This window comes from Drosophila simulans, chromosome 2R (assembly GCF_016746395.2).
Source record: "Drosophila simulans strain w501 chromosome 2R, Prin_Dsim_3.1, whole genome shotgun sequence".
NCBI lineage: Eukaryota > Metazoa > Arthropoda > Insecta > Diptera > Drosophilidae > Drosophila > Drosophila simulans.
The window spans coordinates 13,667,415-13,688,599 of NC_052521.2; the positions used below are offsets into that span (position 1 = coordinate 13,667,415).

A 21,185-nucleotide genomic window follows, 5' to 3' on the forward strand; every position below is an offset into this window, starting at 1 on the left:
CAGGGCACACTGACTGCAATAAGTACGCTGGCAGGCCCCCTGACAGCTCAGTGCACAGCAGGTGTGTGCGGCTGACAACGATTTTTCAAGCCAGAAGAACACAGAGACGGGCACAGAAAAAATGTCAATGAGCTGAAGTTTACCGGGGCCAGACAGCTGGCAACTGGCAACTGGTGTGGCATTAACTTATCGCATGAGGGGGCACGACTCGGGGATTAACTCGAGTGCCGGGGGATGACAAAGTTTTCCTCTTTACCATGCTAATTCCCCCTTCTCTTCCAGGGATCGCATATTTCGGCTCAATCTGCGCAACATCAGTCAATCGATTTGTGAGGTAAGAAATGCTGCATTTAACTAAAAATATACATATTTAAAATGTGGAGCTAAATGGAAATCTTGCTACAAAAGTAGTCAATTTTTTCGTAGTAAAGAAACTTTTCCATAAATGAACACTTACTTAGCCTGCTTACATTTGGATATTAAAATCGATAAATTCACGGGCCATTGATGGGAGATAAAAGAAGAAACGCCTTGAAACCCACCCTTTGCATTTCTGAGTGACCAACTTGTCACTGACAGCTCGCAATTGCTCTTTAATGATTCCATCTTCAACTATCAATATCCGCCTCTGTCCGTTCAACCGTTTTCCGCCGCTTTTTTTTGCGTCCTTGGAAGCTGCAGTCCAGGATGGAGCCCAGTGCACTATCGCCACCTCCTGAGACGTAGCAAATGCTTTTAACAGCAATTATTTGTGCTGACTTCTGGGCGAGCGGCGGGCAAAAAGGAGGGCCATTTCAAGTCGATTCCCAGCACTTAGACCTTATACGCCGGCCAAAAGGAACTGACACTTGGGGCAAGTGGAAATAAAAGTGGAAAGTGCATCCACAGAGCCACCGGATATTGTGTCTATATGTCAAGCATAAAAATTGTCAGTCGATGGCTTTTGCTCCCCCGCCATTGATTTGTGGCTTTCACTTAGGCAAAAGTATGTGCAGCAATACAAACACCGAAAGCAGATTCCTTGTCGATTCAAGTGCCGACCAAAAAAAAAAAAAAATAAATAAAAAAGGAAGAACGAATCGAATTAAATAAACAAATGTCCAACGTGAGCCACATACACAATACAATCGGGATGAAAACGCGACATGCGGGTATACCAAAAAATTGTGGCGCGTGCTCTCGGTTGAACATGCTCCATTGCCGGGGACGCATTCCAGCACGCTTTCAATAAACTTGGCCAACATAAATTTAAACCGAATGCCATTTCTCATGCTTCCAGCGCGATGTCCTCATACTGGAGCCCACCGGATCGGATATCCTGAATTGTGTGTCCAAGGGAAAACGGGAGGTGAGTGGGTCGTCAATTTCTATAACCATTAAAATCCTTTCAAAGCATGTGCAAAATTTTCTACCGATATCAACGAATTTGTGAACTTAACTCATGCCACCGTCCTGCCCACTTTATTTCCATTTGCATTTCGAAAACCACAAACCCACAAAAACCACCATATGATTTCCTTACGGCTATTATTTTCTAACATTTATTACAATTACACAAAACAAAACGAAAAAAAAACTACAAATCGAATGCAATTGCATTTTCTGGCGCTTGACAAGAAGGTGGAATGCCGAAATCACATAAGGGTTATCCAGCCGATGAACTTCAATGGCCAGAAGCTATATGTTTGCGGGACCAACGCCCACAATCCCAAGGATTACGTAATAAACGTAAGTACACAGTAAAGATGGCTAAAATGTCCCATTTTTAAAGACTGCTTTAATAGTCAAGAAATGAATTTCAAACCTTGAGGGCATTCTGAGTCCTTTGGCATAAATTAAAAATCCTTTTTTCGCGATGTAGGAAAAAGGGGTTCTCCAGCGACTTCATCAATGTGCCTAATTGTGAATGTCAGTCAAGTTTTTGAAGTTCATTTCAGCCCAGCGGGCGACCAAAATTAAAGTCAACTAATGCGCTTTTCGTTCGTTTGTTTTCTCTCTCTCTCTCCCTAACCCACCCGCTACTGAACCACCGCCTCATTTGACCCGCAGGCAAACTTAACACATTTACCCAGATCCCAGTACGTGCCCGGCATTGGCCTGGGCATTGGCAAGTGTCCCTACGATCCTGCTGACAACTCAACCGCCGTCTATGTGGAGAACGGAAATCCCTTCGGCCTGCCCGCCCTGGTAAGTTCGACCCGAAAAGCGGAAGTGGAATAAAAGTACGGATAAAGGAAGGCGCAAATAAAAAGAAAAATGTCAATTGTAATAAAATTACAAAAGTAAAGCGGGGCCCAAAGACGAAGGAAGTTGGCAAAGTTGTGTTTGGGACGAGGCAAGAAAATTTTAAAGACGGCAAAAACAGAGAAAGGCAGCAATAAAGCAGCTCAAATTAAATTAGAGCACAAGGCACACACATACACATGAGCAGATGAGTTCACTCAGAGAGGGAGGCACGTGCGTACACTTTATGCGTAATTGTGTGCGTGCGTGCCCTGGCTTACTGGGCGTATGCGTGATGTTCGAGCCTTATCAACAGTTGCCCCCTTGCTAACAATGTCTGTGTCATTTCTCTCCCCCCGCTTTAACCCAAAATGCAGTACGCCGGCACAAATGCCGAGTTCACCAAAGCGGATTCCGTCATATTCCGCTCGGACCTGTACAACCTGACGAATGGACGCAAGGAGGCCAACTTCAAGAGAACCGTGAAGTACGACTCCAAGCTGTTGGACAGTAAGTAGTGGCCACAAATCATATATTGCTAAGAGTACTTTTAAATCTGTGAGATCCAAATAACATGTAACAAATCTCACACATTATTCGCTTCATTTTCAGAGCCCAACTTCGTTGGCTCCTTTGAGATTGGTGAATTTGTGTACTTCTTCTTCCGCGAACATGCCGTTGAGTACATAAATTGCGGAAAAGCCGTCTACTCCCGCGTGGCTCGGGTGTGCAAGAACGACCGCGGTGGCAAGTACATGATCAGCCAGAATTGGGCCACGTATCTGAAGGCGCGGATGAACTGCAGCATCTCCAGCGAATTTCCCTTCTACTTCAACGAGATACAATCCGTCTACAAGATGCCAACGGACGATACCAAGTTCTATGCCACGTTCACAACGAATACGAATGGTCTGATTGGATCGGCTGTGTGCAGCTACGACATCCGGGACATCAATGCGGCCTTCGACGGTGAGTATTCACTGTAGATATAGGTCGGTGTCTGTGTGTGTGTGTGTGGGGTGTGTGGGATGCTCGTGTGATTTATTGCAGTGTCCATAATTCTTCGGGGGGATTCCTTTTCTCCGGCGACGGATGCGGATGGAATTACGCGTACAGGTGGAGGCCTTTTCCCTGGAATTTGAGCGTTAAATGGTGCGCATTGAATTGATGGTGGCAGTCGCAAACGCCCACCGTCGCCCACTTCTTTCATGGAAACAGCCTGGCAGCTGAATTTCTTTAACTGCAGGACCTCCGGTCCAAGTAATGAGTACAGTCAACACTCTCTGCCCAGCCCAACTTGCCCCCGGAAAGTTCATTAACACCATAAAGTCGGGCTCTGGCTGCAAGTGTGGAGCGGTGCCAAGACTGACAGGCAGACAATCGGGCAGACAGATCCTGCCACACAGACACTGCCACCGGGCAAAGTGGTGCAAAAAATCTGGCATACACTTAAAATTCATTACGAAAAGTTTGCGGGCATGTTGCACAGACAGCGGCGAGTGTGATAAAAAAAAATGTGGAGCCACAGCAATTAATTATGGCCACAAACGATTATGGACCCGCTCTCGAAGGCCAGAATGTGATTCTTAAATTGTATTCCATGCTTGCCGCGTAATCATGCTCTTGCGGGAATCTGAAAATAATAATATGCAAATATTCACAGGGAAACACTGCGAGATTGAACGAAAAAATGTCAACTGTAGGAAAAACGATTTCTTTTTGATTTTATGCATGTAAATGGGCTATCTATAATATATCAAATACTCATGTTTTTATAGCTAAGAAAGTTTATAAAAAAAGCTTGGTTTCGTATGTGTGGCAGAAAAAGTTGTTAAATATTACAATCCGATTGCCACGTTGTTGCACGAACATTAAAGCACTGTTCGTGTCTCTTAAATTGTATTTTTTATTTACCGACTGCGAGTGCGAGTGCCACAAATCAGCTGGCGCGCAGTACTGACACACATAAATTAAGAGCAGCATTCTCCGGCACTCAACTTCGTACTGATGCGCCCATCTCCACCCTCCGTATATTCCCCTCCCCATCCAGGCAAATTCAAGGAGCAGGCCACCTCGAACAGCGCCTGGCTGCCCGTTCTGAACTCCAAAGTGCCGGAGCCACGTCCTGGCACTTGCCACAACGACACCGCCACGCTGCCGGACTCCGTGCTGAATTTCATTCGCAAACATCCGCTAATGGACAAGGCGGTCGATCATGAATTTGGCAATCCGGTCTTCTTCAAGCGGGACGTCATACTCACCAAGCTGGTGGTGGACAAGTAAGTGAGAACTGTATTCATTAGCGCCGCCAGCCAGCCAGTTGCCAGTTGACTGTCGGTCGGTCTGGCAAGGAGCCAGGAGCACGGCTACTCCGTATCCTTGTTGACATTCGTCCGACCAATGTATGTATGTGTGCACTGACAGCAAAAATAAATCAATTCAATAAAAAATTGATAATAATTTGCTCATAAGAAGCATGAGCCTGTAAGGCTTAACATTTTACAAAAATTGAATAAAGTTATTGCCTTGCTTATTTATCCAAAGTATAAAAGTTAAAAATTCAAAATGACCTAAAAGATACTTAGAAAGATACTGAGCTTCCGCTTGATTTATTTAGCTCGAAATGTTGAAACTCCATTTGTTTTTTCTCTCAGTGCACAGCATCCTGGGCTGGCTGTGTGCTGTCAGTTGTTCTGGCAGCGAAAAATGTTTTGTCTTGGCCGGAACTTGTGAACAAAGTGCCGCAGGATGTGTTTTCAGCTAAGCGCTTTCCACTGACGCTGCCATTCTTGTTTTTTTTTTTCGCCTCGCTCTTTTTCGCCGCAGGATACGGATCGACAAGCTGAACCAGGAGTTCCTAGTGTACTTTGTGGCCACGACGTCTGGCCACATCTACAAGATAGTGCAGTTCATGCACTACGGCCAGCGGCACTCGAACCTGGTGGACATTTTCGAGGCCTCGCCGCACAACGAACCCATCCGCGAGATGACCCTCAGCCACAAGACAGGATCCCTGTACGTGGCCACCGATCACCAGGTGAAGCAGATCGACATTGCCATGTGCGCCCGCCGCTACGACAGCTGCTTCCGCTGCGTCTCGGATCCCTACTGCGGCTGGGACAAGGACGTCAATGCCTGCCGACCCTACCAGCTGGGTCTGCTGCAGGATGTGGCCAACGAGACGTCCGGGATCTGCGACACCAGTGTGCTGCGCAAGAAGGTCACCTCCTCCTACGGCCAAACCCTGCACCTCTCCTGCTTTGTCAAAATGCCGGAAGTGCTGCGGAAGAAGCAGACACGCTGGTACCATCACTCCACCGAAAAAGGACGGTGAGTATTGCGGAATAGGATCCTTCATATAGTTTTGGTACTATATGTATATAAATGCATATGACTATTAAAGAATACGCAGGATTATACTGCTTAAATAGGATCTGTGTTATTTGAAGCACATTCTTCGATATCTATTGATATCCGTTCACCAAAAACACAAACATTTTTTTAGAAATATGATATGAGACAAATATAACACTGTTTCATGACGTGCCAGCCCATTAGTTTCAACAATAGGGAACATTTCAAACACAAATAACTTTAAAGCGCAAAGACCATCGTATTTGGAGCTATTTTTGGGGGAAACCCTACACCATTCGCGCTTATCCGAATCGCAGATCTCTGGGAAAATTGAAAGCGAATAACGGCGGGGAAAATGTGTAAGCGATACGCCGCTTCATCTCACTTAGCCGTGCCAATGCTGCGGTAAATTGACACTTTAAAATGCGCTAGAAGTCTGCTTTTTGGCGTTTTCGCCGCTGCCGGTGCCCAAGTAATGGAAAAACTTTCAACTTTCCAACTGAATAGTCGACGCAGTCGAAGTTGAAGTCGAAGTCTGTGTGTCTCGCGCACACACTTTATATTGATTTTTATTGTGCGTCCTCTCAATGCGAATAGAAATTGGAAAATCCCCTGCGCTATCGCAGCAGCCATCTGAAAAGCCATCTCTCTACATCTGTCTCTATCTCTTGTCTCCCATCTCTTTTTCTCTCTGTGGCAGCTACGAGGTGCGCTACACCCCCACCAAATACATCGACACCAACGAGGGCGGTCTGGTCCTCCTGGCGGTGAACGAGGGCGACGGCGGGCGGTACGACAGCTACTTGGACGGCACCCTGCTCTGCAGCTACGGCGTCACCGTGGACGCCCACAGGTGAGTCAGCTCAGGAATCGCTAGTGAGGTGGCCAGTGGTGCCAACTGGGGCTGGCCAAGACGGGGTTGGAAATGCTAATGATAAGATACTTTGGAGAAACTAACAAATTCATGAGTTGTAATAGCATATTACTAGCTTACATTAAAGATAATTGAACTATAACTATCTAGTAACAAAACAGTAAAAATATCTACTTGTGAACTACTTCTATACAATTAATCAACTAGATAGTTATAAACAATAATAAATTAGCCCTATCTTTATATCATTAATATTTGAATATTCAAATTCATTCACTTGCTTTTAGTTGTATAAAAAGTGACTAAATGAGTCACAACATTAAAACCATATTCCAAGCAGTTCTAACACTATAAATATTAGAATTAAGCTATGTTCAAATAGAAAAATATCCAAATTGGCAGCCCTGCCGACACGTGATTTCCCACTCCCAACTCCAAGCCTAATTTCCGCGAAATGTCAGAAACTTATTGTTCGCTTTTCCCATTCAGATGCTCGCCGCCGTCGCAGAAGCAGGACTACCAGAAAATCTACTCGCACTGGTGCAACGAGTTCGAGAAATACAAATCGGCCATGAAGCAGTGGCAGGCCAAACAGGAGGTGAGTATCCTGCGAATATATATATATTTATATACATATATATTTGGGCTTGGGCGCCAGCTGCCGTTAATTGTTTTAATTAATTTTTCGGCGTCAGGTGCGGGGGTGCCTTTTGAGTTTTAATTATTTTGTAATTCGCTGGCAGAGATCTAAGTGTTTTTTCCCCTTCCTCTCACTCTCTTTCGATTTGCGCCTTATTAGCAATGCGGCCTCAAGGACAAAACAGGACCAATCAGCAGCAATGGAAAGCATGTGAATGATGTGTTCAGCAACGATGCTTTGGTCTGACCCAGAAGTGAGTATCCTTGAGTCACAGAAAATAGGACAACACATGCTATCTTTGGTCCCTGCATAATCAGAGTACTGGAAAAAACATTCCTAAATCATGAATAAGTTCTTTTAAGATGTAAGGTAAAAAATCAATAACAAAATTTTGCAATTCGAGATAAAATGAAGACTTCCAAAATATGCACTGCATACGTTTAGACACTCTTTTCGAAACATTTTAGATCATTTAAATATTAAATTTACTAAAAGACAATTATTGTTTAAATTTGTAAATGAAAGTAAATATATTTTGGATACATAATTTTTGAAATTCTTGATAGTAGCAGTGTTTTTTCGCAGTACACCCACCCATCATCGACTGTCCCCGCATAACCAACCAGTAGTTGTAGTTCTAGCAGTAGTAGACCCTGACGAAATCTAACCAAAAATGTCCTTTGTCCATCCCCCCCGCCACCCCTTTTCGGCCGCTGCTCCTGCTGATGATGCGCCCCACAACTTGTTGTTGTTGCCGCTGCCCAGAGTACTTGTACAGCTTTGAGTTCTTGTCGTCGGCGACGGAGGGCGTGGCCAGCGCCCACCGCAAATTGTACATTTTCGTGTTCGTGCTTACCATATTTGCTCGCTTCTAAAGTTTCTAGTTAAAATGTAAATGTAAGTTGAGTGCCCATGTAAGACAACCCACACGAACCTCCTTTTCCTCTACTTTCCGATCTCACTTTCCATATATCTAAACATATTTGCTTTATTTGGGCTTATTCTGATTGCAGGCGCAGAAAAGCAGTAAGCAACCGAGAAAAATGTGAAGAACAAGTATGAAAATGGGACAAGAGCCGGGCTGAGGAAAAACTATGAGTAAAGAAAATGATTATGGAATGGAAAAACAACCACTACAAAGACTGAAATTTTTAAGCTTTTAAAATCGACAATATTTCTGATAATTTCGATGCGTTTTTTGGTCATGCTTTCGTTTCGTTTTGAGATGTTGTCAGCGTCAAACTGAATAATTTTCGACATTAACTAACTGATATACAAAGATGGAGTAAACGAAAAAAGTTACTAGCAAAAGGATCCTGCCATAAGTCAAATGGAAATTACGGTTTTACACTCACACAAAGACACACCTACTGAAGAAACTATTTCTATTTCGAGCTAAGGTTAAGCTAATCTAAAGATACGGATACAGATATGGATACAGAAACCGAAAAAAGATACAGATACAGATACAGATTGAGATACAGACACAGATGGAACTGCAACCACCTAAGTGAGAATCTGACCTAAGGCAATGTATTTACCAAGCTCATGAGGCGCAACGCAACGATTCGATTATGTTTTCCATTTGGTTCAGTTTCCGGCAACTCGTCGCTTGGCCATTTCGGGTTTGGGGTTGGGAAGATCTTAAACGAATTTGTATATTACTTAGCCATATTTGTTCGACTAAACTAGCCTAAGATATACATATACACGATTAGCAGTCCCTGTTTAGGTCATAGACAAGTACCGAACCAACTTAATACGATAGCCAAAACCAGAAACGGAAATAAAGTTTCGGAAAACAAATGACGCACAGCATGAACGGCTATATGGATATGAAACTAATTAGCTTAGGGCGACTTGTACATAGAAGAGCTTTAGACGATAAGTATGAACCAGCGTTAGTTTTGATTTTTACTCGGCTCCGATTATGATTTGGAATTCTCTATTCGGCATTAACTCGCTCTTGTATAGATTGTGCGTTGGCCTAATGTTTACGATAAGCAATACATAGTTATATATGCATATGCGTAATTATAAATAAATATAGGACACATGAAGTTACTGCATTGAGACCAACATGCTCATGGTTACTTACCCGTACTTAGCGTAGGTAAGTTGGTGTGGCGCGTCATTTTTTTAGTAATATTGCAGAAATTCATTCTCACGAAACAAAAAGAAAAATTGAAAAAACTCAAACACGGCTCGTTGCATTTAGTAAACATATTTATATCCGCGAAAACTGCCATAATAAAGCAAAAATCAAGGAAAACCCAAACGCTTCACTCAGCCCGAATCTAAAATAGGTTTGTTCAACAGAAAAATAAAATTAAATAAAAACATGGGGAATAATGGAACGAAAATCTTAAGCATTATTCTCACCCACACACACACTCTAAATATTTTTCTAAGGATTTTCTCTGCAAAAGTTTTTAATGTTTTCATCTTAGGACAACAAAAGAAAAAAAGAAACATTTTAGCATTGCAAACTGGCATTGCCATTGTAAATGAACTAAACGGAAACCACAGAAAAATAACTATTAAACAACAGATATTTAAAAGCTACTAATGCTCTGAGCTTCTAACTTTAATGGATGAAATGTTTTTGCGTTGCCTTTAGTAGTGTTTTTTTGTTTGGACGATTATTGTAAATAATTTAAAGATTATGTGAAATGTTTTGTATGACAATCACATGATGTTGAGTAAAAAATATAACAAAAACAAAGCAAAGGAGGAAATTGAATGAAAACTCTAAAAACAAATGAAAAAAACACGGAAAAAATATGAATCCAATTGCCAGTGCGCAATTAAGAATGAAAATAAATATTAATTGAGTACTTAACGAAACATTCACTGTAAAAATATTAATACAAAGTAAATAAATATTCGCGGTAAATATATATATACATAAATAGATAAACGACTTTTACAAAGTATTCATACAATAAAAGAAGATTTGCGCTTAACCATCATTCGAATATACCAAGTTCAAGGTTCCATTTGAATCATTTCAAACGCAGATTCCCGAACTATTGAAATAATTTCGGAGAACCACAAATCAGAAAAAATGAAAGAAATTATGAAAACAAATTAGGTGTAAACACATAAAAAGTAAAATGCAGTAAATAAATGTGATAAGATTCTTTAATAAGCAAAACTGAAACTGGTGTGGACTTTTATTGCGGGAGGCGACTGTAGAAGGGGAAGCAAGGGAAACTGTTCTTAGTCGAATTCGACTTCGAATGCTCATAAAACACAGCCTTTATTAATTTCGAACGAGCAATGTTTTCTGGAGAGCAGTAAGTCACAGCGATAACAAGAGAGTCTTGAAATGAACATTGTGTTTCACTAGTCGACTTTCTGATGCCCTTTCACAAATATAGATTCTATTGGTAAGTAACAGTCAAAGGATTTTAAAGGGCTTACTAGCGAAATCATTTTAAGAAGCATTGCATTTGGTCATACATATAATATTGAGTTGATTAAAATTAAGAATAAAAGTTATTAGACAGTTAATAAAACTTAGTATCCCCTGCGACAAACGCTTCATTACAGTAGGCTAATCCAAACTTCAACGAGTAAGAGCATTACTAAAGCATATGTATGCCGTATACAAATTTTAATCTCATTTTCAATTTTACTGTGTAGTATTAAACAAACCGCTGCGTAGCATTGATCATAATTATATATGTACAAGTAAATAAGCCGCAAATATGAGCACTTTGAGACTGGTGCTGCAATTCCTGCTCCTCAGTTTGGTGCTGGTTTCGGGAAAGTTTCTCTATCACCGGAGATACAAATACTCCCCGGAGCTGATAGCCGAACTGAAAGACTTCGAAAAGCTGATTCCCACGGTTACCATCGACGAACTGGTCGCCGAGCATATGATTACGGATTCCGGATTCCGCAAGGCCATTAAGTTTTTGCGCAGCTCCGATTTCAAGAGGCTGCAACAGCGCATTGAATCTCTGCCAGAAGTTGTGGATCTGATTAATTTCGTGCACCTAAATGACACGACCCAAGGAACTGTGGAGAAGTACTGGTTTCGTAATAACACATACAACAGGCTTCGCAGGTCGCTTTATCACGACCTTAGGGAGCAGATTGTTTTGGTGCTACTCGAATCGGGTTCAGAGGTCAAACAGTTGAGTTCGTTCACCAGTTTCGTGCAGGAAATACTTACGCACTTGCCCCGTGATCGATTTGTCGCCCAGATCAATGAAAAGCGGCAGAAGAGTGCTTTATTCGCCAAGTTCTATGAGGCTCTGAAAAGTGCAGAGTTCAAGGCGAAATCCGAAGCGGCATGGGTAAGATAAGATAATAAAAATAAGATAAGCTTCAAGAATCTCTTCTTTTTGGAAGTTTTTTTTTTTTAATTCCTTCATTTTCCTTATTTTAGAAAACCAGCAATGTACAGAGCGTGGTCCAAGAACTCTCGCGACATTCCATCGATGCCCAGGATCTGAAAACCATTGGCTACGAAGTCATCTCGTGGGGTCCGAACATAGTGTGAGAAATTCCCTTCGAGTTAAGGCCAATAAAACTTTGCGGTGAAGCTAAAACGACTTGGGAACGGTTCAGTTCTATTGGCTAGTACAAAAACTACATGTATGTGGCTATCGAAAACTCCAGCTGGGCTGCGTTCTGGCCAAAGGGCCAACTGATAAACGTTAGCCGGAAAGTGCTGTAAAAAACCTAAGCAAATAATTCAATATGACAAAGAGCAAACCGACACAATGCCGGGTTGCATTTCATTTTCCGTATTGATAAATGGAATGGAATATCGCTGCTTTCGCTCAGACGCACACCTGTCAAAGCCAGACGCACACACTCGTGCAATTTAATTTGTCTGCATTTTTGCTGTGGCTATGTTTCCTGCCATTTCATGGTGGTTGTTTCAATTATTTTATTGTCGTACTGCGATAGTTTCGAATGCACTCCCCGGAGAATTCTGAAACCCATCCCGAAACACCACCCACACATGCAACCGTAGACCATGTACGTGCATACGTATGTATGTATGTATATGTATGTATGTTCATATGTAGTATATGCGAGTTTAGTCACACAGCATGAGTTGACACATGAAAATTGCATGCAATTAATTGCCCGCTGGCGTACTTGTACTCCGACTTTGGTTCGAATCGAAATCAATATGCAGACTGGGCAAACAACTGTTATTAGACATGATATGCCATGCAATTTGCCCCCCAGTTACACTGGCCCATAATCCCAGCTTTCAGCCCTCTGGTTTAGTTCATTTAATAATGGCCTAAACGTAAGTACAGGTCCTAGATATCAAGCGTGTAGTACTTGCGGGATTCCGTGGTGGCGATACTACGGTTTTGCATGCAGTAAACGTCAACGATGTTCATTCGGTACTCCGGGTTGTACATCGAGTTCTTGATGTATTCCATTGGGTTCTCCGGCTGCGGATACAAAGTGGCCAGTCCGCGTCCAAAGGCGTACGTGAATATGGCCTCGGCAATCTGCAGGCTGATGCACTGGATCTTCCTCATCGGCGGATACACGTTCCGCTTCTCCAGGTCACAGGGCCAGACCAAGCTGGCCAAACGCTCGGCGGCCACGCAGAATGCCTCATCCGGAATGGTGGTGAATCCGGCCAAAATCACGCCGCAACTTATTCCAGCTACCAAATAGCTAGTAGTGCAATGACCTGGCTGATACCATTTGTTGGCATACTTCAGCGGGGGAAGCTTCGAACCCGAGATGAAGATGCAATGACCCTTCGTGTAGGAGAAGGCATCCTCCGCGGAGCACTCGGCTTGTTCTAGGGGTCTTGATAATGCAAATATCACAGGTTGATCGGCGCTCTTCTCCATGGCACGCAGGACATCGGGGGTAAAGCTATTCGGCAGCGAAGAACCACCCACCAGTATGTTGGGCTTCAACTCCTGAATGGCCTCGACCAGGTCGAAGATCGGATCCCTTTGGTTGGCAAATTCCAGCAGCTCTTCGGGTATGTCCTTCCTGCCCAGTACTATCAATCCGTTGGCATCGAAGAACCAAATCTTCTCCCTGGCCTTCATTTCGATGAGACCCTCACGTTTCAGCAGGACCATACACAATCGAGCCATGCCAATGTTTATGGCTTCGGCGCCGTAGAACAGGAATACGTTGGATGAGAAGAAGACTCTCTTCAATCGGTTGCAGACAATCACACCGGCCAGAGCAACTGCAGCGAAGCACTGAAAGTCCACGTCCACAATGCACTGGCGTGCGCGGTAGAGCTCCAATTGCTTCTTGGCCTTCTGGGCCTCAAAGTCCTTGCACAGGATCAGGGCACGTGGTCCATACTGCTGCATCACGGACAGTGTGAATTCCTCGAACAGCTGGTCGTACAGTTTCTCTGAGCAACGGCGCTCCTTCAGGCCCGTATACATCGGATCTTGCAACAGCTCCTCGTTGTTGGTACCCACATCCAACATTACGGCCAAACAATAAGCCGGATGAATGCCGCCATAGACCACATTCTGGTGCAAGTTGGAGAACAGTATGGGCATCTCATCGACGCCCAAGTCACCCACACTCAGAACAGAGGCACCATTGCTCACCAGCAGGCAGCGAACGCAGCGGTGTGGCCAATTGCACAGGATTTGCGACACGTGCCCCAGATCCTTAATGCAAATGTACAGACCCTGACCCATCGAGTGGAGCATCCTGTGGACCGTTAGCAGATCTAACGAGCCCGAGGCATCCGTCATGGGCACATAGCGATCGGGATTGGACAGCAAAAGGGAGTAGAATAGTCGCCTATTTCGACGAGACAGATAGGTCAGATATATATACTGTTGCACGTTATCGGTAAATGTCGCGAGGAGATTTTTGCAGACCTCCACCTGTTCACCCATTGTTCGCACTGCCACCGGAAGTAGTCCGTGAATGGACAGCACACGTCTTTCGTTCAGCGTGAAGGCCAGTCCCTTGTTGTAGTTGGACTGGTTGAGCATCCATAGACCATTCACCTTCGATCCGCTTATCCGGGTGTCCATTTTCCAGAAGGTGTCCATATATCGGGGCATATAGTCGAGTATCTCCGTCTTGTCATAGTTGCTCACGCACTTTAGCTCCTTGTTCTTCTCCAAGTCTACTTCCGCCTTCTCCTTCTTTTCATCCTCCTTAATTTTCTTTTTTTCGTCCGACAGGCGGCTCATTCTGGGCGACTTCTGCTTGGTGTCCATGGGCAGGACGATGTTTTAGGCTGGGATGTGTTATTGGATATGTAAGTTCCAGCGAAAATGGGGAGGTGTCTGCGTGTGGGTTATTACTGTCCGAACAAGACCTGAACCAATACTGACTAAGATAGGGTCGCCTGCTTGTTCAACACCCGCTCATTTGCATACACTGAGCAAATAAATGTATAAAGTATTTGGCAATGCCTTCGGATCTCAGCATTTCTTATCATAGGTATTCCAGAATGTCCTTATGCGAAGGGATATTAATTTTAAAATAACACAAATAGTTCAGTTTTAAAAGTTTCATTTCAAAAGTGTATTAGTCAAACTAATCCTATTGTAGTTGAGATTATAGTAAATTATCTTGTTAGAAATATGAATTATTTAAAGCTAGATTAAGTGCAATCAACATACTTTACAAATGGTAGATTTAATAATGCACGCTCGTAATGGAATCACCACTTTAAATGTAATTAATTTATATTTTCCCCCAGTGCAGCAACCCGAAACGTAGACCGAATTCTAGACCGCATCCAGCATCGCCATTCCCCGCGCTTCGCCGCATCCACGTCCACATCCACATCCGCATCCACATCCAAATTCACATCCACATCCGCAGCCACATCCATCCGTCCCACCGGGCATTATGCAAATTGTGTTGCGCACTTTGCGGCGACCTCAAACTCGGAGTGACATCCTAAAATGTCGCCACTTCCGCTTCGGATCTAGACCCCCATCCCTTTGCCACTCCCCTTCGCCGTGACGGACAAGTTTGTCAGAATTTTGATGCAAAATATCAACAATGTCGTGGGCTTTGGGGTGGTGAGGAGGTGTGAGGAGGGGTTTGGGGTAACATCAAAAGCCCGCAGACCGTGCCAAAGTCTTGGCCGCACCTTTTATGCTAAATACGCGCGACAGACAACACAGCCATTGCCATTTGTGGCCATCAGAAGTGCACTTGGCCAGCGGAATCTTAAGTGGAATGGCAACCGAGTAATATTTTTTGGCCCCAAACGGAAGGGGGCGGGAGGGGGTTTTGAACAGAAACCGAGCTGGGGAGCATGGCTGAGCATTAAAAAACAAAAGGAACCGAATGGCCCGGCCATAAGCGGCTTAATTTCCTGGGAAAATGTCTGGATCTGGGGTTGTCCAGCCACCCAGATGCCACCCATTCCCCCATTCACCACACCCCACTTCCACATTCCGATAAGTCTAACTGGGGGGAAATACAAAAATTTAAATACAGCAAAATTCCATAACTAATTGGAAGTGGAAAAGCACAATACACACTACGGACTGGAGTCCTTCCGAAATCCAATTATCTACTGAGATGCACAAAACTCTGTGGGAAAGGAAAGGAAAGCCGGCTGGTGTTGAAGGATATGTGGTTGGGCCGGAGGTTGAGGGTGGCTCTGGTGGCTTTGGTGGCTTGGGTGGGTAGATGAATGTGCATCACAAGTTCATAATGAAATCAATTTTCAATCAATCGTTCGCATTGCAAAGTAGCAGGAGCAGCAGCAGCCAGGTTGTGTTCTTCCCAGCTCTCCTGGGGGATACTTTTGCTCCTGGCTTGTATCGGTTTATTTGACTGCCTGCTCCTTGCTCCTTCGTCCTTCTGCTTGCTGCGTCCTTGGTCCTTTGGCCAGTCGGACATTTGCACTTTTTTCGCATTTGCAGTTCCAGTGGCTTGTTTTTTTTTTATCCCTCCGCTTTCGGCCACGGATGTGCTACAAATTGAATTTCTGCCGCGGGACACATTAAGCGATCGCCTGCCTACGGCCTTTGGCATTTGAACATAAAAATTTATGCGATTCGAGCGGGATCGAAATGGGAATGGTCGGTGGATGTGGGTGTGAGTTTGGGGACTTGGGATGTGGGGATGTGGGGAATGGGGCTGCAGGTGCAGGTCCTGCACAAAGAATGTTTATGCGTCGTTTATACCGAACAATTTGAATATTTTATGGACAAAATTCGATTTCGGCTCCCTCTCGTCCAGTACGTGCACTAAAAAAGTTTTGCATATGGAAATTGATTTCCTTTGACCACACATACCCGTAGTACCCGTGCATGCGATAGTCGATAGTCCTGCTATAAATACTTGTGCGTCCATTTCCATGTCCATGTCCAGTTTTTGGTCATTCACACGCACGCTTAGGCAATGCCAAAAACTCTGGTCAATTCGACGCTTGACAGTTGTCAGCCAAATAGAAAAAAAGGCAAATATACGCCGAGAGCAAACAAAAAAGAACAAAAGTAATTTGCACCTCTACGAAAAAGTTGCGAGACCTGGCAATTTATATGCACCACGTGGCACTTTTTTAGAGACCCACTAGCTCACAAAATGCACACGAAAAAATAGTTATTTCAAATCATTAAGCAAATCTTGTTTTAATAAAAAAGTATACCCATGAAAATATATTAGAGACTAATTAAAAATAATTTCTAAGTTATATACTATGCAGTTAAGGTAAAGTTTTTAAAAACAGTCTTAAAAGTGTGGCATATATAATTGATAAAATGTATATTTATTTCCACAAATTGATGAGGTAAACTTCCATTATTTTTTTTTTAATTTTCATGAAAGTTAATGAAAATATGAATATGAGTGAATAAGCTCTAATTTTCTCTACGTGTGCTTGCACACAAACAAAAGCTGCCCGGCATCTTATTATCGAAATGGTCGAAATTGGTAAAATTTTTACTTTGAAAACTTTAGCAGGCCACAAATCAAATCGAATAAACTCCATATGGATTTAGTCGCATTTCCAGCTAAAATATTCGCCAACCTAATACAGGCAAAAAAAAAAAAAAAAAACAGAAAAAAGTAGGAGGAGAAAAAAGTGGTAAGCCCTTGGGGAAATTGTTGCAGTTTATCAAATGTTTTCGCATCGCATGTCGTGGCCAGTGCATTTTGGCATTTTTATTGAAATTCCCATTTATCCAGCGCTCTGGGCATTTAATGAATGTGTCACACTATTTCACAATTTCGGCATTAACAATTTGGATAATTTATGGGCCTCGACGGGTTAGCGGTCGCAAGCGTTGGCTTAAAGTCTGGCGCTTAAATCATTTAACTAAAATGCGAAATTGAAATGCTCCTGGCGCAACACTCAAATAAATGTCACATGACTGTCGCTGCTGCTGCTCCTGTTTGCCTTTGGCCCCCAGGACTCGCACCAAACGGCTCAAAGTGAAAAGTCTTAAATAAAAAATTTATAAGCTTAATAAAAGCGATGCAGCAAACTCCGATGCTCAGCGCGCAGTGCTGCGAATTTCTGTCGATTCCTTGTTGTTCCTATACATGTATATATATATATGTGTGTATATATATATGTGTGTGTATATAAACATATACGCAGCACACACGACAAACTTTCAAATCGGGAGCTACGTGCGTCAAAGCCAAAAAGCCCCAACTTTATATCGCGCTATTTGCCCGCTTTTCCCAACCTCCTTTCCATTTTTACCCCTGCTTTTACTTTGGCAACTTCAAAAGACTTTTAGCTTATTTTTTAAGTCCCCTCTTTCTTTTCGATGCTGCTGCTGCCGCTTCTGCTATTTTATTTAATTTTATTTTATTTTATATACTTCTTTTGGCCAAGTTTTAGCTGCAACCGAGTGGCCGGGTGTCGTTGCCTATTTAGACGGAATTTAGTGTTTATTTGGTTTATATCGGAAGTCCCAATGCTCGCGCCATAAATATTGCGGGTGAAAGCAGGAAAGGCGAGTGCAGGCTGAATTATGTAATTAACTTGTTGCACGCTTGCAAAATGGAGAGCGAAAACTATTCGCAATCTGGGCAAAACTAATCGCATGTATCCGGCAAATAATTCCGCCGCAAACGGAGCCGCATTAGTGGCGAATTAAAGGACCCATAAACACGAAATCAGCGCATGCCAAGCGCTTCCAAGGAGCCAAGTCCGCATAAAAATTGTTAACGGAAGCGAAAATTAATTAAGCCACAGGCCAAGGGCAAAGCACGCACTGCCACGCGATGGAAGGGGTTGGGGAAAATCAGGAGGGGGTGAGTTAACTGCGGCTGTGGCAAGCGGTGGAAATCGGTCATCTGAGGCTGCGGCGCTTGTCGTGGAAAATATTGAACGCCTGCCTGCGCTCTGGAGACCGAAACGCGCTTTTAGACGTGCTCAAATATTTGCCAAACGTGTCAAAAGCGCCGGAACACTCTGCTCTCCAACTCGAAGGACCTGACCGGTCCGTACTGGCATGGCATGGAATGGCATGGGGGCATCCCCAGTTATCCACTTTGGCATAGCCCACTGCCACCGAAAATAGCGAAAACCCCAATTGATTGAAGGTTGCGCACGCGGGGGCGGCAGTCAGCAGTCATCAGTCGCCGATGACCTGTGTGTAAGGACATAATTTCTGTTTTTGTTACGGTCTACTGACATCCTTCGCCGGGACAGGAGATGGAAATCAAAGCCAAGCCCGAAATATTGATTGACAAGTGACGGTGGGACAAGTCGGCGCGGATAAAGCGCATATCGATTGATCTGTCCGTCTATAAATAACCAATATCGTAATCAAAACGTCACGGTGCGGGGGAAAAATGTCACAGATAAATAGGCATTTATTAAAGTTAGCTACCTTGCAGGAAAATAAATACATTAATGCAATTGGTGGAGTTTAAGTTGCATGAACTCTATAATTCTATACATCACAAATAATTATGAACGCTATTTAATTTACTGATATATACTTAACATACTATAATCTAAGATTGAATAATTAGAAAAGCAAACTCTCAATTCAATATGACAATTGGTGTTCGATTGTATCTATGTATCTTTATCTTGCTTTAAGTATCTTACTAATCTGCTGACGTTTCGATTTTGGGGACATGTACCCAATTAAACAACGCTTTTTGCGACGTGCAACAAAAGTGGAAGCCAAGCTGGCAAACGAAAACATTAAGTGTGAAACAGATTACAAGGCGCCCAAAATAAAAGAGGCATGCGGCTGCTCCAGCTGCTGAATGTGGCAAGAAGTTTTGGGGACAGGCCGCCGCCCGGCAAGGAATCGGGCCTAGACAAGTTAATTTATGGCAGTCAGTGAACCATCCCAGATACTACAGGCAACGTCTGCTGATGCCACAACTCAAAGTGCTCCCTGCAGCCCGGTTGGCTCCCCTCCATTTTCCTTGGGCCTTCCCACCATGCAATCCCTGCAATCGGATTTACCACTTTGCTCCGCCACTCTTCCCTGCTCTACGATTTTATTTCATTTTTTTTTTTTTTTGTTTTCCTGCGCTGCGGCTGTTTGTGCGAAAACTTTTGCTAATTTGCGGTAATGTTAATGCTGAACTTTGCACAAAATTAGTCAAGTTCTTGGCGCGGCCAAGTCGACTTGGCGCTGCGGATTAAGCGCCACGTTACGCCAAAAGTGTTAAGTTGGAAATAAATGTTGACACTTGCGGTAAAGCGGCGCTCTTATGCCGCAACATAAACAAAGGGCGCCTGGCCAAGAAAATCACTTTAAAACACATGGCGTCGGGGGGCTAAAGCCAGGCAGCATGAAATTAACTGGCCTCCGCGTCCTGCCGGATGCACTGCACCCTTGCCCCCATGCCCATACTCATCCCCCTCCTCGTACTCTGCGACGGCCCCAGGTGCGTGTGTACCGCTGACTTCGCCGGACTGCAGTTAATTAAGTCGCCGCCAACTTGGGCCGAAGCCACCTTTATGGCAGCTGAGGTATGCCAGGAGCTCGCTGAAGTATTCTGGTTGGGGCAAAATTAATTTATAAGTTCGGTCCGCTCGACACACTTGGGAAAAACTCTATTAAAGTGGTTCGGATATATACATATATGTGCAATTTACCATAAAAATACTTTAGCTTTTAAAATGGGTTTGTTTTTTAAATCGGATTTTATTGCCTTCAATTTCCAATTGGAAAAACGTTCTGTGCCTAATAAATTTAGAACAGCATTTATCGTTTACAAAGCCTCTTTAAGCCAATTAACACTTAAGCCACCAAAACAATTTATCAGCAAAGAATTTGGGATTTTAAGTTATGATTTAAAAAATCAATAATAATACATAAATTCACTTAACATGAATTAGTTAGACGACAGTGTTCAAATTAGTAATTAAGATATGTGTTTTCCTTTGAATGCCTATCAAATTGTACTGATTTAAGTACTTATTCATGTAACTTTTCACTAGCTTAGGTGAAACATATTGGATTGGATCACGATCACATGGTCTCAACTAATTAAACAATTATGAGCGACTTAAATCGAATTAGCAGCAATTTCTCGGAGTGCAGGATAACTGGCATGGCCAATTGTTTACGGCTCCCAACGACAAACCGACACCGGCAAAGTTTGAGCCCTCGAAACTTTGCGCTCCAAATTCATAAAGTGTCATACGTTACGCTGGAGTCGGTGGAGTGCCTTAGTCTGGGCCAAGTTTTAATCAAGTTGGGGGCTTAGTCAAATAATTTATGTAAAAAATTGCGGTGCAACTAAAGTTCGGCCGGCTGACGTTGACGACGATGGGATACAATTATTATTGGTTTGTAGGCAGAACAATTTACAGGCTGCGGCTGTTGGGATGGGATGGTTGTAATAAATCAAGCCAAGTGAATAAATCATATCTGAAAACGCGTTGCGACGAGTGTGGAGAGTGTGTCACAGTTGACACATACGGCAAACGGCGACGACGACATGAAATAATGACATGAAAATTGACAATTTTATTCCTACTTAACTTGCTGAATGAGCAAATGAATACATCAGCCGGAATGTGAGTGTGCGGGCACATATGCATGTATTCACATATTTTATGCACAGTTTGACAAGCGAGCGAGCTGGAAACGAGACCTGAATGGGCGCCTGAATGAGCGATTGACTGACTGACTGGCTGGTTGGCTGAATGAC

General features: G+C 43.4%; 3 protein-coding genes across 5 annotated transcripts in view; 2 read left to right on the forward strand and 1 right to left on the reverse strand.

Moving 5' to 3' along the window:
- The window catches only part of LOC6734768 (semaphorin-2A), a 44,257-nt gene extending 34,823 nt beyond the window's left edge, over positions 1-9,434 (forward strand). Inside the window, exons 4-16 of one of the 3 annotated variants that reach the window (XR_006541659.1) lie at positions 283-334; positions 1,280-1,348; positions 1,621-1,728; positions 2,050-2,187; positions 2,601-2,733; positions 2,836-3,192; positions 4,274-4,502; positions 5,050-5,553; positions 6,278-6,430; positions 6,941-7,049; positions 7,251-7,344; positions 7,857-7,988; positions 8,105-9,434. Coding sequence is in view for 1 of the 3 variants with exons in the window: in XM_039292897.2 (XP_039148831.1) it covers positions 283-334; positions 1,280-1,348; positions 1,618-1,728; positions 2,050-2,187; positions 2,601-2,733; positions 2,836-3,192; positions 4,274-4,502; positions 5,050-5,553; positions 6,278-6,430; positions 6,941-7,049; positions 7,251-7,337 (1,942 nt within the window). In the remaining 2 variants the exon portion in view is untranslated. Of the gene's footprint in view, positions 1-282; positions 335-1,279; positions 1,349-1,617; positions 1,729-2,049; positions 2,188-2,600; positions 2,734-2,835; positions 3,193-4,273; positions 4,503-5,049; positions 5,554-6,277; positions 6,431-6,940; positions 7,050-7,250; positions 7,345-7,856; positions 7,989-8,104 lie in introns of all 3 variants that reach the window. The other 2 variants (XR_005543765.2, XM_039292897.2) reach the window with 2 other exon arrangements.
- Positions 9,435-10,700: 1,266 nt separating this feature from the next.
- LOC6734771 lies at positions 10,701-11,656 on the forward strand. The gene is made up of 2 exons (XM_002081738.4): positions 10,701-11,398; positions 11,491-11,656. Exons 1-2 carry the CDS (start codon positions 10,805-10,807, stop codon positions 11,602-11,604), a joined length of 708 nt encoding a protein of 235 aa, XP_002081774.1. The 5' UTR covers positions 10,701-10,804; the 3' UTR covers positions 11,605-11,656.
- Positions 11,657-12,337: 681 nt separating this feature from the next.
- Positions 12,338-14,418, reverse strand: LOC6734772 (NADP-dependent malic enzyme). The gene has a single exon (XM_002081739.4). It carries the CDS (start codon positions 14,291-14,293, stop codon positions 12,383-12,385), a length of 1,911 nt encoding a protein of 636 aa, XP_002081775.2. The 5' UTR covers positions 14,294-14,418; the 3' UTR covers positions 12,338-12,382.
- Between the last annotated feature and the right edge of the window lie 6,767 nt (positions 14,419-21,185).

What these genes read in the sequence shown, in the direction of transcription:
- LOC6734771 (XM_002081738.4), top strand. Translation starts at nt 10,805, where the DNA reads ATGAGCACTTTGAGACTGGTGCTGCAATTCCTGCTCCTCAGTTTGGTG. An exon ending in CGAAATCCGAAGCGGCATGG is followed by an intron (nt 11,399 to 11,490) that starts GTAAGATAAGAT and finishes TCCTTATTTTAG; the next exon opens with AAAACCAGCAATGTACAGAG.
- LOC6734772 (XM_002081739.4), bottom strand. Translation starts at nt 14,293, where the DNA reads ATGGACACCAAGCAGAAGTCGCCCAGAATGAGCCGCCTGTCGGACGAA.